The sequence below is a fragment of the Eublepharis macularius genome, chromosome 5 (genome assembly GCF_028583425.1).
Source record: "Eublepharis macularius isolate TG4126 chromosome 5, MPM_Emac_v1.0, whole genome shotgun sequence".
NCBI classification, from domain to species: domain Eukaryota; kingdom Metazoa; phylum Chordata; class Lepidosauria; order Squamata; family Eublepharidae; genus Eublepharis; species Eublepharis macularius.
In genome coordinates, this window is record NC_072794.1 from 127,669,358 (window position 1) to 127,684,740 (window position 15,383).

At 40.3% G+C, this 15,383-nt stretch overlaps 1 protein-coding gene across 1 annotated transcript in view; it reads left to right on the forward strand.

Annotated features, from left to right (window-relative positions):
* Nucleotides 1-514: 514 nt before the first annotated feature.
* PKP1 (plakophilin 1) overlaps nt 515-15,383 on the forward strand; it is a 72,939-nt gene continuing 58,070 nt past the window's right edge. Inside the window, exon 1 of the mRNA XM_054980652.1 lies at nt 515-911. Within this exon, the coding sequence (XP_054836627.1) occupies nt 704-911 (208 nt within the window). The 5' untranslated portion in view covers nt 515-703. The remainder of the gene's footprint in view (nt 912-15,383) is intronic.

Consider the following 15,383-nt stretch of genomic DNA (forward strand, 5'->3'; position numbering starts at 1 on the left):
TAGAGAAATGTTGAACTTGGCCCGTATTGACCTCCATGTTGAGCGGCCTTAATGTAGAACATTCTCTTCTTTTAGAAAAAGTCTAATCAAGAAACAGGATTCCTTCAAGGCCAACCTTTCTTTCTGCAAACATCATTAACAAATAAAACAACTGATTCCTAATTAGATACCTATTCAGAGCAGAGAAGAGAGAAGCTGTATATCCAGTGAATTGTAGGGTAAGATGTACCATGAAACTGCAATGAAAGAGGCTAGGCAAGAAGGCCAAACTGATCAACAGCAATGCAAAGCTGAAGTGTATAGGACATGATTCCTTCTTCTGCTGTTATTTTATATCCCACATCACCCACCCATCCTGGCTGTTTTATCCCTTGCTGCATGGGTGTTGACTTTTCCAAGTGCAGGGCTATTTCCAAGTGCAACACCTGGGAGAATGTATTGTGCTTTCTTTGGTCTCTGCAACCAGAGTACAGCTGTGGGTGTGTGCAGGCACAGGCTGTATATCCAGTCTAGCAGAGGGCGTGCCTGCTCACACACCGGAGAGCAGAGTGTGGGGAAAGAGAAGCTGTCAGCCGAGGGACGTATGGCAAGGAAGGATCCCTGACATTCTACACCAAATCAAGAATTTTTGCCATTGCTACTCTTCTTTTTTTTAATTTCAAAGGAGAGACAGGTGACATCGCACCTCACTGCAACTACAATCATGCTTCACTCTCCTTCTCCACTGAAAACAGCACTGGCTTATGAGTGTTTCCAGGACCAGGCCAATTCAACCCTAGCTTTGCCCTCGGATCACAAGCTGAAAACTAGGGGTACAGGAAAACAGAGGGTTCAGGAGCAGGTGATGATGACAGTCAAACGGCAGAAGCAAAAGTCCTCCCTCTCATCAAATGCAGGCCAGTCTAATCGAGGTAAATTGCTATCTTTGTTCTGAACTGCAAGGGACTCCCTCTCTGTCAGATAAATTTTCATGCAACTTTGGTGGCCAATGCCCACTCAACAGCTTCTGAGCTTGCAAATATGTGGACTTGGTTGGATTTTTGTGTCTGGAAGACACCTTAACTGGTGTGTTTGGTTCTGTCTGAGGGATTCTGTTTTTGATGATGCCAGGGTAGTCTTACAGCTTTCGGTATGATGGTCATATAATTAGAAATGTTGGAGATTCCATCCTTGGGATCTAGTGGAAATGTTGTTGAAATGCTCTCCTTATATAGGACTATAGCCCAATCAAATCTCATTAAACTGAAGGACTTAGATTTGGATTATGCATACTGATGGGACAGGGTGATGGGAAGAAGTTTCTATGCTGAGACTGATTTTTTTAGAAGGGAGAGGGTTGGAGTTGGTAGTCTTCAGGGAAATGTTAGCCTCATGGTTCTGTGAATCTCTTGTAATTTAATCTCATGAAGTCAGTTGTGTAAAGAACAAGTGTGATCCAACCAAAGTTAAGCTCTTTTAAGTCCCATTGACTTCCAAGAGAGAATTAAGTCTTTCCTATTAAAATCAATGAGGTTTAAATCCTAAATTATAAATTAAATCTGAGATTATCTGGATTGAGTTTTAAATCTATTTACCTACAAAAAGGAAATGACCTGTGCCCAAGGCAGAGGGTTGCACGGGTAAATTAATTCATCTCTGTGTTGCATCTGTCAAACAGAAAGTGTTATTACCTGTTTATGGCACAGATCTAGGGAGTCTGTGATGTTCCAACTAGCAGGATGTTTTTATTTTATAGTTTTTGTGTCAGCTTCTGTACAGCTCAATCAGTAAACGATTTTGAGGGGGGAAATATACCATATAATGGAGGTACAATTAACTTTTCATGTGACTGTTCTTAAATTGTATTCCAGAACTACTGACCAAACCCTAAAGCCGAACCTCTTATTGCCCAGTTAATGGAATTGTTATACAAAAACTGAGATCTTTAAAAACTAATTTTGGAACATTTGACACTGCCTCCTGTTATTTGAGCTGTGAAGCATCATCTTTTCGACATTTTTTTACAATGACTTAGCTGAGCTAAAATCACTTAAATGTACCATTTCATTGTCAGGCTCCTGAGGGTTTCATTACCTTAAGCTACGCACAGAAAAATTGCAAACATTTTAGTGATTATGAGAAGCAACAATATCAATTATGACGTTAAGAATACTAACAAGAAAGAAATGGGAAAGCTTTATGTAATATCCCTGGTAATTCCTAGGGTCAAGGCAGAAGGCAATCCTATAAAAAGGATGGTTGACCAAAGAACTCTAAGAACTTTTAAATCAGATAATGTTATTTGAGTATAGGATAATTTATCTGTTTCTCAGATCAATAACTCTATGAATTTCAATTTCTTAGAAAAGAAACGAAATAATAGGTAAAGAAGAACCATTTTTTCATTCATAAAATCAAATTTTTTCTTAAATGGGAACTGTACAGACTTCTCTTTAAAAATGAACATTGAGAATTGCATTCTGCAAATGGAAAGACTGTGTTAAAGCAAAAAAAAAAAAAGTATTCCCAGTGCCACCCTGAGCAGACTTACACCGTTCTAAGACCACTAAAGTCAATGGGCTTAGGATGGTATTATAGTGTAAGTCACTCAGCAAGTGAGCCATAAAGAATTAAGCACAGAAATAAGGTGCTCTTTTAAAAAAAAAATCTCACAATATCATAACATAATCCTTTCTAGGTAAAATAAGTTTGTTTTTTCTTAATTTATTGTAGGCTGTTCTTAATTTATTGTAGGCTGTAAATATACCACAGATCCTCACAATGCAAATATTCTCCATTAAAGCATTACTCTTTAGGCAAGATTAGTGTTGGTCAGGAGTTTGGGGCCTGGCTAGGCGTTGCGGAAAATTGGCTTTGCTAATTTATTCAAGAACTAATTTCCTTGCCTTAGAATATGGCTGGTGGTTTTGTGGTCTGGATTTTAATTGCACTGAAATAGCACAGAAATCCAAGGAAGTGTTCGTTTTGAAATAGTTAATGGTAAGAGAACTTGAAAGAGAAGCATTAGCAAGAAAGAATATTGGTACTGATCGGGTAGATAAAAATTAGTTATTTCTGCTTCAAACTGAGTGCTTTTAATATTTGTTTCCTGGTAAAAGAACTGGATTAAAAGTTTGGAATCATTATGTTTCTCTTTATATATGAGAACAGAAGACTTTTGAAAGGTTTTATTAAGAGCTAAAAGTAAGACAAATATGGCCACCCTTCTCTCAACATAAATATCTCCATGTAGAAAAAATTGACTATATGGATTGGCTTCTGAGGTACATGATTGGATCTGAAATGCAAGAGCCATACAGGCTGCTGTAAATGACAGAGAGATCTATCAAAGCTTGTAATGGACACCTTAGAGCTAAACTAGACATGAACTGGAGCTCCACAACTCTTTTTTTAAAAATGAAAAGCAGTCCCAGAAGGCTTGCAACTGGGAGTAGAAGAATAGTGAGGTAGGGGCTTCTCAAACCTCCCCCCTCCTCCAATCTGTCATTCCACACTGTTTTCGCATCTAAAGTAAAAAAGATAGGGGGAGGCGGATAATTTTTCTCAAGCTGGTTTTTCCCTATGGAGAAAAGACACTGGGATCCTCCCCCCCCCGCCCCGCCCTCCATGGAATTATAAAGCAGGAAAAAAGGGAAAGGATTACACAACCTATCCCTCCCCTGCTACCCTTCTCTTGAATCTGTTTCTAAGGCTTGATTTTTTTGTATTGCTAAATGCTGGGGGAAAGGCACAGAATTCAATAATGGCATATCTAATTTGGTCCAGATTTCAGTTGGTGCAGCTTGCCCTATCAAGCCATAGCTCATTATAGAAGAGTGTATATTTAAAGTGTGTGTGTAAAGTGAGTAAATACCTGTGATTAAATTAAAATACCTCAGTGCAGCAACAAGTTGAGTTGTTGTTTGTCTTGTCTATAGTTTGCTGTTCTATCAGCTAGCATTGTTTTCATTAATTAAAATCATGGAGAACAGAGGCTTAGCACAGCAAACTTGGTTAACACTATATACCCCCCCAAATAGATGTGTCTTTTCGATGTATTTTGTACCCTGTTTCAAAATGTTGATGTTTCTCTTTCCCATACAACTCATCAAAGTTGTTACATACAAATTCACTTTGAACAATGAACAATATTTATTTAAATGTACATTAAAATGGCATAAAAGTACATACAATTCTTAAAGTATTTCCAATTTGAAGCAGCCATCAACATATTCCCTCATATTAAAATTCCTCATTCAATGGGAAAGCAATGTAATAGATAAAGCAAAACTTGATTCCAGTTGTACATTAAAGATCAACAACATTTTCCAGGGTATAAGCTTTTGTGACTCAAAGCTCACTTCAATTAAAATTAGGTAGAGATCTCCTTTCTGCTACTAGTACAGCTCCAATCAAAGATACACCCTTCCAAGTCCATTGGTTTCACTGGACTTAGAAGGGTGTAATTCTGCTTAGGATGGCATTGTTTGTAAGTGATGTCTTGGCACAGATTTTGGGTTGCTTAGGAAATACCAAGTCTAAATAAGTGTATTTGTTTCGAGTTCTGCACAAAACTATTCACCAACAAAGCCCTTCTCAAGTTTAATTGTACATTATAAATGTGGGACATTTAGAAGGATCTCATTCTTTGGCGATGTATGTAAAATGTAGGCAACTGTTGTGTAACTAAAGTGCCTTTCAAGCAGGCACCTGAACAGCAATAAGTTGCTAAAACCAGATGGTAATCTCTCATGAGTTCTGATGGAACACTGATAAGAAACTGCAGAGATAAGCAATTCTGGAATGCCTTCCCAACTGAAAGGATGTAAATATAATGCCCATTCATGAACGGGTAGAAGCAAATAAACCTAAAGTGAGTATTCATCACAGTGATAATAAGGAACAGTGTTATTACATAGGGGCAGGGCTAGGCAACTGCCATTGTTATATAAAAGAGAATCATGCATTTCACCGTAGCATGTCAATGGCCAGATGACAAAGGAAAATAAAGTTCACCAGGCTTGCATTTTTAGAAAGTTTTAACAAGCCTCCATCTCATTTAAAACTTGAAAGAAAACTCTAGCAGTCCTTAGGTAATACAGTTAATAACAAATAGTTTTGATGGGAATAACCACACAAATGGAGGACTCGTACACACATACCCGTAGCTTCCCTCCAAACACAGCATTGAATGGCTTCAAATAGGGCCCCCATAGAGTTGCTATTTCCCTTGAAGAAATATTGGAAAGATCCAATTATAGATTTCTCTAGTGAAGTCATTATTATTTTTTTGAAAAGGAACAAAAATAGTATATGGCTAGACAAAAAGAAATCAAGGAATGCCCCAAAATATGCAGTGATGCTTGCTTTGTTGAATACAACCTAAAAACTAGAGCAGTTGTAAAATGGAAAAATGAATTCACACATGATGCAAAGCCATTCATTACCTGGGCATAGCCACCATAAGGGCATTTTAATGAGGGCTCACAAATTGCCAGATGACTGGGAAGACAATTGCTGGTAGGACCAATGTGCATGATAGGGAGCAAAACCAAAAATATATCCACATAGTTGACTGAAAATTAGATTTGATTGCTATGATTCATGGCACAATGATGGTTAGGACTGCGGTGTTCAGAGAAAGAAACAATATCTGTAGGCTCTCATGGCCCTTTCTTATATGCCCAGGGTAATGCTGATCACGACTTTGGGTTCAGGAAGGAATTTTCCTCCAGGCTAGATTCACCAAGGATACTGGAGGTTTTTTGTCTTCCTATGGGCATAGAGTTATTGGGAGCGGGGGGGGGGGGGGGAGGTCGCTGTAAATTCCCTGCACTGTGCAGGAAATTGAACTAGATGACCCTTGGGATCTCTTTCCAGGTCTATGTTTCAGTTTCTATCTACAAACAGAAAAGTAAATCCATGGCGGCAAATAAAATTGTAGAGTTCCTTTTGATCTTTTTTTATTTCCAAAAAGATATATTTTGGCCAGATTGCTTGCTTTTTTAAAATAGTGTTACCAGGTTGTCACTGATCACCAGTCTCTTAGAACAGTTTCACACAGCACACAATGGCAAATGGTTGTTTTCCTGCTGTGCATAGTTATAGCAGAGGAAAGCCTGAATGCGATACAGTCTCCCAGGCCTGTGTCTTGATGTTATACTCAGTTTCTTAGGCATACCGTTGTTATGCACACACATTACATTTTTACAAAGAACTGGTATTTGTATACATTAAAAGGAAAGGACAGGCCAAAGTTCTATGTCATTTTGATTTTGATGGGGAAACAATGCAACGTGCCTGAAGTCAATCAATGATCAAACAAGCACTTAACTTTTGCTGGCTCTTGTCCACCTTATACAAGGTAGGCCCTACAGTGAAAAGTATAAAATGTTCTGTGCAGAAGTAACTTAATTCAGCTTTTCTCCATTTGACTCTACCTTACCTCCACCCATTTAAAACTGCACCTTAATGCAATATATTTATTGCACCACCCATAGACTAGGGAGGATGTCAAAGACTGAGTGTTCCCTAAACATAAAACAAACCAAATGTTTTATAGATAATGACTTTTGTGTAGGTTAGTATGATTTTAGCTGTTGACAAAAGGTAATATTGATGATGATACTTACACCACCAATTGGAGATTCATGAATGATAACAAAAGTATAAAATATTTTTTATGTTCTTCTGAATAGTAAATCTAATAGGGATATTAAATAGCAAAGATGGCAAGACTGAAGGCAGAAAAACCAGGCCACTCACAGACAAGGTAGGGGTCTCTATGTACAGTACTCCTCAGGTATGCAGAATAATATTGCTTTGTAATTAGTCTCAAAGAAAAAGGGTAACCCCTGACCAGATTGGCCTGTTGATAGCATGGATTACTGACAATTACTCTGCTTAGGTATCTGAGAGTTTATAAAATCCTGTTGGGGAAAGATATTGAGAGGTGGAGATCTCCAGACTGTTTTCCTCTCCCACAACTCTTGTAGAGCCCTGTCTTGTTATACTTGATATGGGGACTAGAGGCGGGCATGGACCAGGAAAAACCCAGGGATCTTTGGTCCGTGGTCCGTTGATTTTCACGGACCACAGACCACTCATGGACCTGCCCCGGTTCGCAGACCGGTTCATTGGTCCATGGTCTGTCACTTCCAGGGACCCTGGGACCACCACCCCCCTTCACACTCACAGACACCAAACTCACCGCAAGTCTTCAGCAGGCTCTCCTCCAGCCACCCATCAAGTTTGGCCAGGATTGCATTTCAGACATCCGAGTTACAGATCCCCAAAGTGGCCACCCCACGGAAACTTCCAGTACATAGAATAGGAGTCACAAATGCCAATTGACTTGCATTGGCTTGCAGCAATTGGCAGAGAGCCCTTGGCTAGCCTAACACCCCACAGTCAAATAAGAATTGAAAGGGGGGGGGGGGAATGAGACGGAAGAGTGAGCCCTCAAGGAGACCAATAAGCTTGCACCCAGAGCCTGACTGCAGCTCTGAGACTGGGTTGGGGCACAGCCCTAGGCTGGCCCATTGCTCCACAAGCAAATAAGAATTGAAAGGAAAAAGTATTAAACAGAAGATGGAGCCCTCAGCTGAGGAAACCCAATAAACTTTCTCCCACCCAGATCCTTGCTGCAGCACAGGCCCCAAGCCTCCCTTTCACAACGCACAATGCAAAAATAACTCCCCCAGCAAACAGTTCCTTGCTCAGTAACTGCGGTCTGAAAAGTGAAACTGTGCACTGTGTCTTATATACTAAACGCTCACAGAGAATAATGGGAGCTCTCGGGTTGGCAGCCAGAGCTGCCTATCAAGGTTTTCAGGGCTAAGATTGGTGTGTTTCAAGGGCAGCAGAAGGTCTGCAGGTGGCTTCGACATTGCCTAGGGAATTGATTGCGCGGTGCCGGGATGTCTGGTTTCACGGACCAATGGACCAGCCAAAGTTCGTTGTGTCCGTAAAAACAGGCGCATCCCATGACCCACTGGCTCATGTATGCCAAACTGGCCCTGTCTGTGCAAAATTTTGGTCCATTTTCCAGTCTGTGCCCACCTCTAATGGGGATGTAGAGCTCTTCTGTGAGCTTGGTAGGTAGTAAAAATTATGCTTACAACTGTGGCATCAGATCTTTCTGTATACAGCCAGAGAAGAGGAGGAAATATCAGCCTTGTACTAATGAAGTATGTATATAGTCTCTAACTTCACAGAGAATATTAGTCTATTTTTGACCATTATACTGAGATAACCAGTCAAAGATGGTAGGGAGCAATTTTAAGAAAGCCAAATGCAGAAGTTTATTCTGTGAGCCGCTTCAAGCAGGTTTCTGAAGAGGCAATATATACATTTTCTAAATAAATAACGAATTGGGAAGGAGGTCTCTGTTTCTATAGCTGCTGGTCTGGTTATATATCAGATTTTATGCTCATTTAACTCATACTCTATTCTATACCATTCTAAACGAGGTCAGACATGCACTTATAAACAGCCCTATATATATCCAAAAGGAGATGTAACATTAATGTTTGGAATAGCTCTTTCATACTTTCTAAGAAATTTCTTTTTTTTTTAAATGTGTGAAGGTAAAAGAAAAATTTTCACTGTACCAGAGCTAAACATTGAAGACTGCCAGTGATTTTGTAAGACAGGCTGACTATATAACTTGAATAATAGCATTTGAAATACTCAGACCTTACAAAACAAATCACTGTCAGTTGATAGGAAAAATGCACTCTAGTTACATGCTTAAAGGTGAAGTAGCGGTGATGGACGCCTGAGCATCCAAATATGTCACATCCTTTCTTTTCCCTCAACACTGCCAGGATTCCTGGACTACTAATTCTTTTCTAAACATAAATTCCCATTTAATCTTATCTGTGTTGTGTCTCTTTCCATTTCGAAGATTAGAAGAGTGGGTTGAATGGACACAGGTCTTTACAGAAAAAACTGAACCAGAGCTGTACGTGCGTTGTGGAGAGCGCCTTCCTGTCAGTTGAGGGGAACATGGCTTTGCAATGCTTCAATTCCTTTTGTGGGGAGCAGATTCCAGGAGGTGCTATAGAGGGACGGCTTCCCAGGGGAAGTATTCTGTTGGTTCTTCGGGATTTAATTTCTTCATTTATGTGTTCTAACATCTACATGAAACTGTTGAGGAAACCACCCAGAGTTATGGAGCACAATGTCTTTCATATCCTTTTAATCTGCTCTAAATGAGAAAATGTAGACTCTAAAGACATGCTGGACTCAGGAAAGGGGGCAAAGAATCTGTAACTCAATCCAGGCAAGATTGAAGAGTGGAAAAAATCATGGGAAATTCTAGTTAGAATGGAGAAAGGCCTGACTTAGATAGGATCACCATTTCTTTTTTTGTAACTTAGAGGTGCTCTTGGGCCCTCCTTTGCCCAAATCAACTTTTTCTCATCTTTAGCTGATTCACCAGTTGCATCCTCTACTGGACTATTGAAATATAGCTTTTGAGTCATTCAGCGATGTGTAGATTATTAGACTATTAGGCTACTGTAATATCATCCTTGAGCTGTGCAAAATGTTGCAGCCAGAATTTTATCAGTTGTTAGTCAGCAAAACAACATCACACAAATATTCAAACAACTGTGCAAGATGCCTGTATGTCTCTGGACCTAATTCATAGTGCTGGGTTTCACCTATAGAACCCTAAAAGGTCTGGGTCTTGGCCATCACAAGGAGGAGCAGCTCCAACACAAACCGCTCAAAATTTACAATTAACCAAAAATGGTCTGCATTGAATTCCTATCTGTCTGTGTGAAGCCCAGCTTTTCTTCCATGAATAATGGCAGTGACTTCTTTAGATTGCAGGAATGCCCTCCTTCAATAAATCTGCCCAAACACCATCTTTGAGGAAGGAAACACATTTTTACTTTGTTGACCATTAGTTTAGTGTCTTGATATTTCTGCCCCACTGTTTTTCTGCTGCTGATAATTTTAGTGTTTTTGAAGTACATTGAGTTTGATTTTTGCTTTTAAAGGTTGCTTTACAGTTATTTAATTTCCTGCTTTGGAACTACTGCTTTGGAACTTTGTGAAAAGTAGCTTCTATATTTTGTAAAAACAAAGACTCAAATATGTTCTTGTTTTCAAAAATTCTGGCACTTCAGCTTCAGTTGTTGAGAATGTGCAGAAATCCCTTCCCTCCCCCAACCCTATCCTCTCCAGGTTCTACCCCTCAAATCTCCAGGAATTTCTCAACATGGAGCAACCCCCAAAACAATCCTCTAAAATGTTAAATTTATCTTAGAGTAAGGAAAGTGTATCCAGCCCTCTACTATCTTTTCGATGAAAATAGAGAAATGTCTGAGAAATGCTCTTTCCTTTTGTGCCACGCTGGTAATGTGTGAGATTCATTACTCCTGCCACCTGTTGATTTAAATAGTGAATTCGGGGGGGGGGAGGTCCTTTGGTTAAAGTATAATTGTGCTAGAGTTAAAAATGTGTTTCAGCATACAGTGTGTCTAAATCAGAGGGCTGCCCCCTGTTTATGCCCATTATTTGTGAATATGTGTTTATCTATAAGATGTATCTATTTATCTACTCAGAGATTTTACTGCTAGGCACCCTATATCTCTGAGAACAATAGCATTAGCAACTCATGGAAACAAAAATTTAGGACAGCATCCCCAAGAAGCCAGTACTGGAGCAAAATATGGACAGGAGGACACCAGAGAGGACTGCCAAAAGCAGGTGCTAGACAATAAGGATTAATCTTGGTAAATAGGAACAGCAAGTCTAGGAAAACATGTTAGTAAAATACACAGCTACAATGTACTAAGACTATAACATGGGCACGTAACCCAAGACAACTTTATGTATATCTATCTTCTGGTGGTGGAAAGAGCCCCTCAAGTCAGAGTTGATTTATGATGATGAGTCTTAGGGTTTTCATAGCAAGAGCCTAACAGGGGCTGTTTGCCATTGCCTGCCTCTGCAACCCTGGTCTTCATTGGAGGCCTCCCATCCTATTACTAACCAAGGCCAACCTGTGCGTAGCTTCTGAGATCTGATGAGATCAGGCTCACCTTGACTATCCAGGTCAAGGCCCATTTATCTTCTACTCACTATTAATTCCTATAAAATTATGATGAAAAGGTTCTATAACCATCAGTGCTGCAAGATCCTAGAAATACTGACTACAAAAACAAATAGAAGTGAATTATATTTGCTAATTTTCTTGCTTCATTTATAGTCTACCGTTCTCATTGAGACTCAAGGCATATTACAGAATTGAAAAACAATGCAATATAAACTATTATAATACATACAATAAACAATGTAATAAAACTGGATTCAAAATTAAACAGTAATGCAATAAAACAGTATAATGGCTCCAATAAACAATGTAATTTTTTTTTAAAAAAACCCTGCCATTAGCAGTACAGCCTCACAATAATCCTGTGGGGTAGATCTGAGTGAGAGGCAGTGATTTCCCTAATGACAGCTCTGGAGCTTAAAGAAGCTTTGTGTTGTAATGTGTGTTTACAAGGACAGCTATGGCAGTGTTTGCAATGTATGCAGAGTGTCGAAAGGAGATGCTCCCAAGCACTTGGGGAAATGTGTCAAGGAGCTACAATTGGCTGTTGATCTCTGGTACGTGTCCTCTGACTATTTAGAGGTACACATCTTCCTTTCTCACTTGATGTGTTTACTGCTACAAACACCACTATAATCAGTCTATATTGCCCTAAACTCCTTGGTGGAAGGGCAAGATAAAAGAGTAAGAGATAAATATCAGAAGCCAGTGCTATAGGCACTATACTGCACTGGATCTGAATGCAGTCCAGGCACAGCAGAATGGAATCATTTAGGCCTTCCCTTTCCCCTTGTAGCATTTTCAGTTTTAAAAGGGTTTTCCCTGTTCTCATACAGCTAAATAATACAATTGCAGAAATATGGTATAAAAGTGCTTGAGGCTGGGCAAACCTGCTAAGCCTGAAATGAAATCCAACCTGCCCTTCCCCCTATTAGAATGCAATTTGGCTATGAGCATGCTGTGAGACAGATATGAACTGCACGGAATGATGGTGTCTGAGGATGAATGAGGATGTTCTCTCCCAAGTGCTGGGCATGGAGATGCACAATTCCCAAGGAGCCGAACAAACAAAAAGCAAACAACATAACCTTGCTAATTGCCCTTCGTTCCACAGGATGAGTTCTATGTGATGCCTGGGATTGGGATTGGGAGAGAGGACCTCAAAAAGCTCTCAGAACATTTTTTAAAAAGTGATATTGCAGAAAAAAACAGATAAAGGCATTTGAGGGCTGTGTAGAACCTGTCCTTTTATTTCCATTGATATTTTCACCTTCTGATATTGGCATTACAGGGTTGGGGACACTCATCCATATAAAAAAGAGTCCAGTAGCACCTTTGCAGAGGAGTTAGCCGTGTTAGTCTGTGGTTGCAAAATCAAAAAGAGTCCAGTAAGACTAACCAATTTTATTGTAGCATAAGCTTTCAAGAACCACAGTTTTCTTCGTCAGATGCATGGAGGGCAGAAAGAAACATCCCTCCTCTCCTCCTCCCCTCCCCTCTCCTCCTCTATATTTGACCAGTTTCTTTCTGCCCTCCATGCATCTGATGAAGAGAACTGTGGTTCTCGAAAGCTTATGCTACAATAAAATTGGTTAGTCTTAAAGGTGCTACTGGACTCTTTTTGATTTTGCTACTACAGACTAACACGGCTAACTCCTCTGGATCTCATCCATATAAGAAGATACATGATTTTTGCAGTGTAGGTCTGACTTATTATCATGCACATTGCATGATAATCATTATTCACGACCAGCTTCATTATGCATTATGTTCCTTACTCAAAAGCACAGGCAGAATTATAATATAGATCAGAATCGCTGATGTGCATCAAATGACCAACAGTTTGCACATTCTGTCACCCTTCCCCCCTGTAATCCAATAATAATCTTCTATCTGGCCTGACCTGGATGGTCCAGGCTAGCCTGATCTCATCAGATCGTAGAAGCTAAGCAGGGTCGGCCATGGTTAATACATGAATGGGAGACCACCAAGGGAATCCAGGGTCAGAGGCAAGCAATGACAAACCACTTCTGAATGTCTCTGGCCTTGAAAACCATGTGGGGGTCACCATAAGTAAGTTATGAATTGATGACACTTTACACACACATGCACACATCTGGTCCCAGTTCAGGATAGTTATCTGCATCAGTAAATATGCAATTTGTATTTCAGCAGTAGAAAGAAAATCACAGATATTTGCAGCATTTCTAGGGCCTTCTCATATATACGTGTGTGTGTGTGCGCGCGTGCGCGCGTGCGTGCGTGCGTGCATGCGAGGGGGGGGAGAGAGAGAGAGGTTGTTTGGCCTTAGAATATATATATATTTCCATTAGCAGATATGTCTACTGGCTCCAGAATGTTCATTGTCAAATCTTCTTTTTGATGCATATTGCTCATACACAAGGCATACCTTCCCTTTCACTCAAAAGAAAAGGGTTGTCCTGAAAATGTCATACAGGGAAACATTTTTTTCCAGATTTGAAATAAAGGAGAGGAGTTCTTTTTAAAGGTAAAAAAAAAGTGGCTCATGATTTGAGCAGGAGGGTTGCCAATCTCCAAGTGGAGCTGGGAAATCCCCATGAATTAAAAGTTGCAATTAATCTCTGTTTCCCTGGGGAAAATGGCTGCTTGGAGGATGCACTTTATGGCATTATATTCTACCAAGGTTCCTCCTCCAACCCTGCCCTCCCCAGGCTCTATCTCCAAATCCCCAGGAATTTCCCAAACAGGAATGAAAGACGACAATTATTAATTTAATCCCTCTCCCACATTCTGAATTTATCCAGTCCATTCTACTAGTCGACTCTAAGCAGCAGTCTGCCTCCTCATGACTACCGCATTCTACTGCATGCCTAGATCAGGCTTCAGATCACCTGCATTGGCCCTGCCCTGGGCCCCCATATTCAGAATAAGATGTGCAAGCACTAAAAAGGCAGGTCCTTTTGTGCAGTGGTGCCTCTGCTTTTGAACTCCCCTTCAATCTGGTTTTAGGCAGTGGGTGAAAACTTTCTGTTTGTTTATTTTGTAGCATGAGTGTGCGTTCTCCTCTCATGCTTCTTTTATATATATATGTGTGTGTGTGTATATATAAGAATATATATATATTCTTACAAATAATTTCTGACAGGATAAAGTACTAAGAGCAAATGAAGGATTTAAAAAATTATATATATGGTTGTTTCCATTGTCAACAATATATATATATATATGGTTGTTTCCATTGTCAACAACAGCTTTTATTGACTGATTTGATGCACTTAACTGACTTTTATGTTTCCAGCTGTCATTTAATTATTGTTTTATTTCTATAGTTTTAATGATACATCTGTATAAAATCTATCTCAGAAGCCTCTGGCTGAGAGTTTTGTGCACAATATAGATCTTTCAAACTCCCTAGCTTCTTTTGAAGTTACAGGCTTCTAGAAACTGTTTATGAACAGGGTCTGAGCCCAGAGGAACTGTCATGAGAATCACATACCCCATCCTTGGTTGCATGGCTCAGAATTAGAGGAGGGCACAGACTGAAAAACAGACCAAAATTTGACACGGACTGGCCAGGTTCCGTGTTCATGAACAGGCGGGTCATGGGTAGACATGGGCACAAATGGGGAAAAAAAACTGAACAAGCTGTTGATTGTTCGTTGCCACAATGAACAGTAACAAACATGATCCTATTCACAAACATGTTCGTTGTTAGTTGTTCATGGCCCCTTAAAGATCCCTTTAAACCAGCAGGTGGCAGGGGGACTTTAAAAGGCCCTTTCCTGCCACATGCAAGGGGCAGGGCCTTTAAACACCCTGCAAACTGACCTTCCCAATGTCCAATACCCACCACATTTTCAGGGGACATAGTCCTCACTGTCCTCCGAAGATCCCCCCAAGTTTCAGAGAGATTGCACGCCAGGAAAGGCATAATCCATGTGTCCCCCCCCTCTTTGCTATCATTTTCTCTTCACAAAGCCAAAAACGGAATTGCCTGTTGGAAGGCAGCTACTTTGAGGGGTTACAAACTGACCTTCCTAATGTCCAATACCCACCAAATTTGCAGGGGGCATAGTCCTCACTGTCCTCCGAAGACCCCCCCCCCAAGTTTCAGAGCAATTGCACCCCGGGAAAGGCATGATCCATGTGTGTCGCCCCCTGCTGTCATTTTTTGTTCACAGTGGCAAAACGGAACTGCCTGTTGGAAGGCAGCTAATTTGAGGGGTTACAAACTGACCTTCCCAATGCCCAATACCCACCAAATTTGCAGGGGACATAGTCATCACTGTCCTCTGAAGACCCCCCCCCCCAAGTTTCAGAGAGATTGCACCCCAGGAGAAGCATGATGCATGGG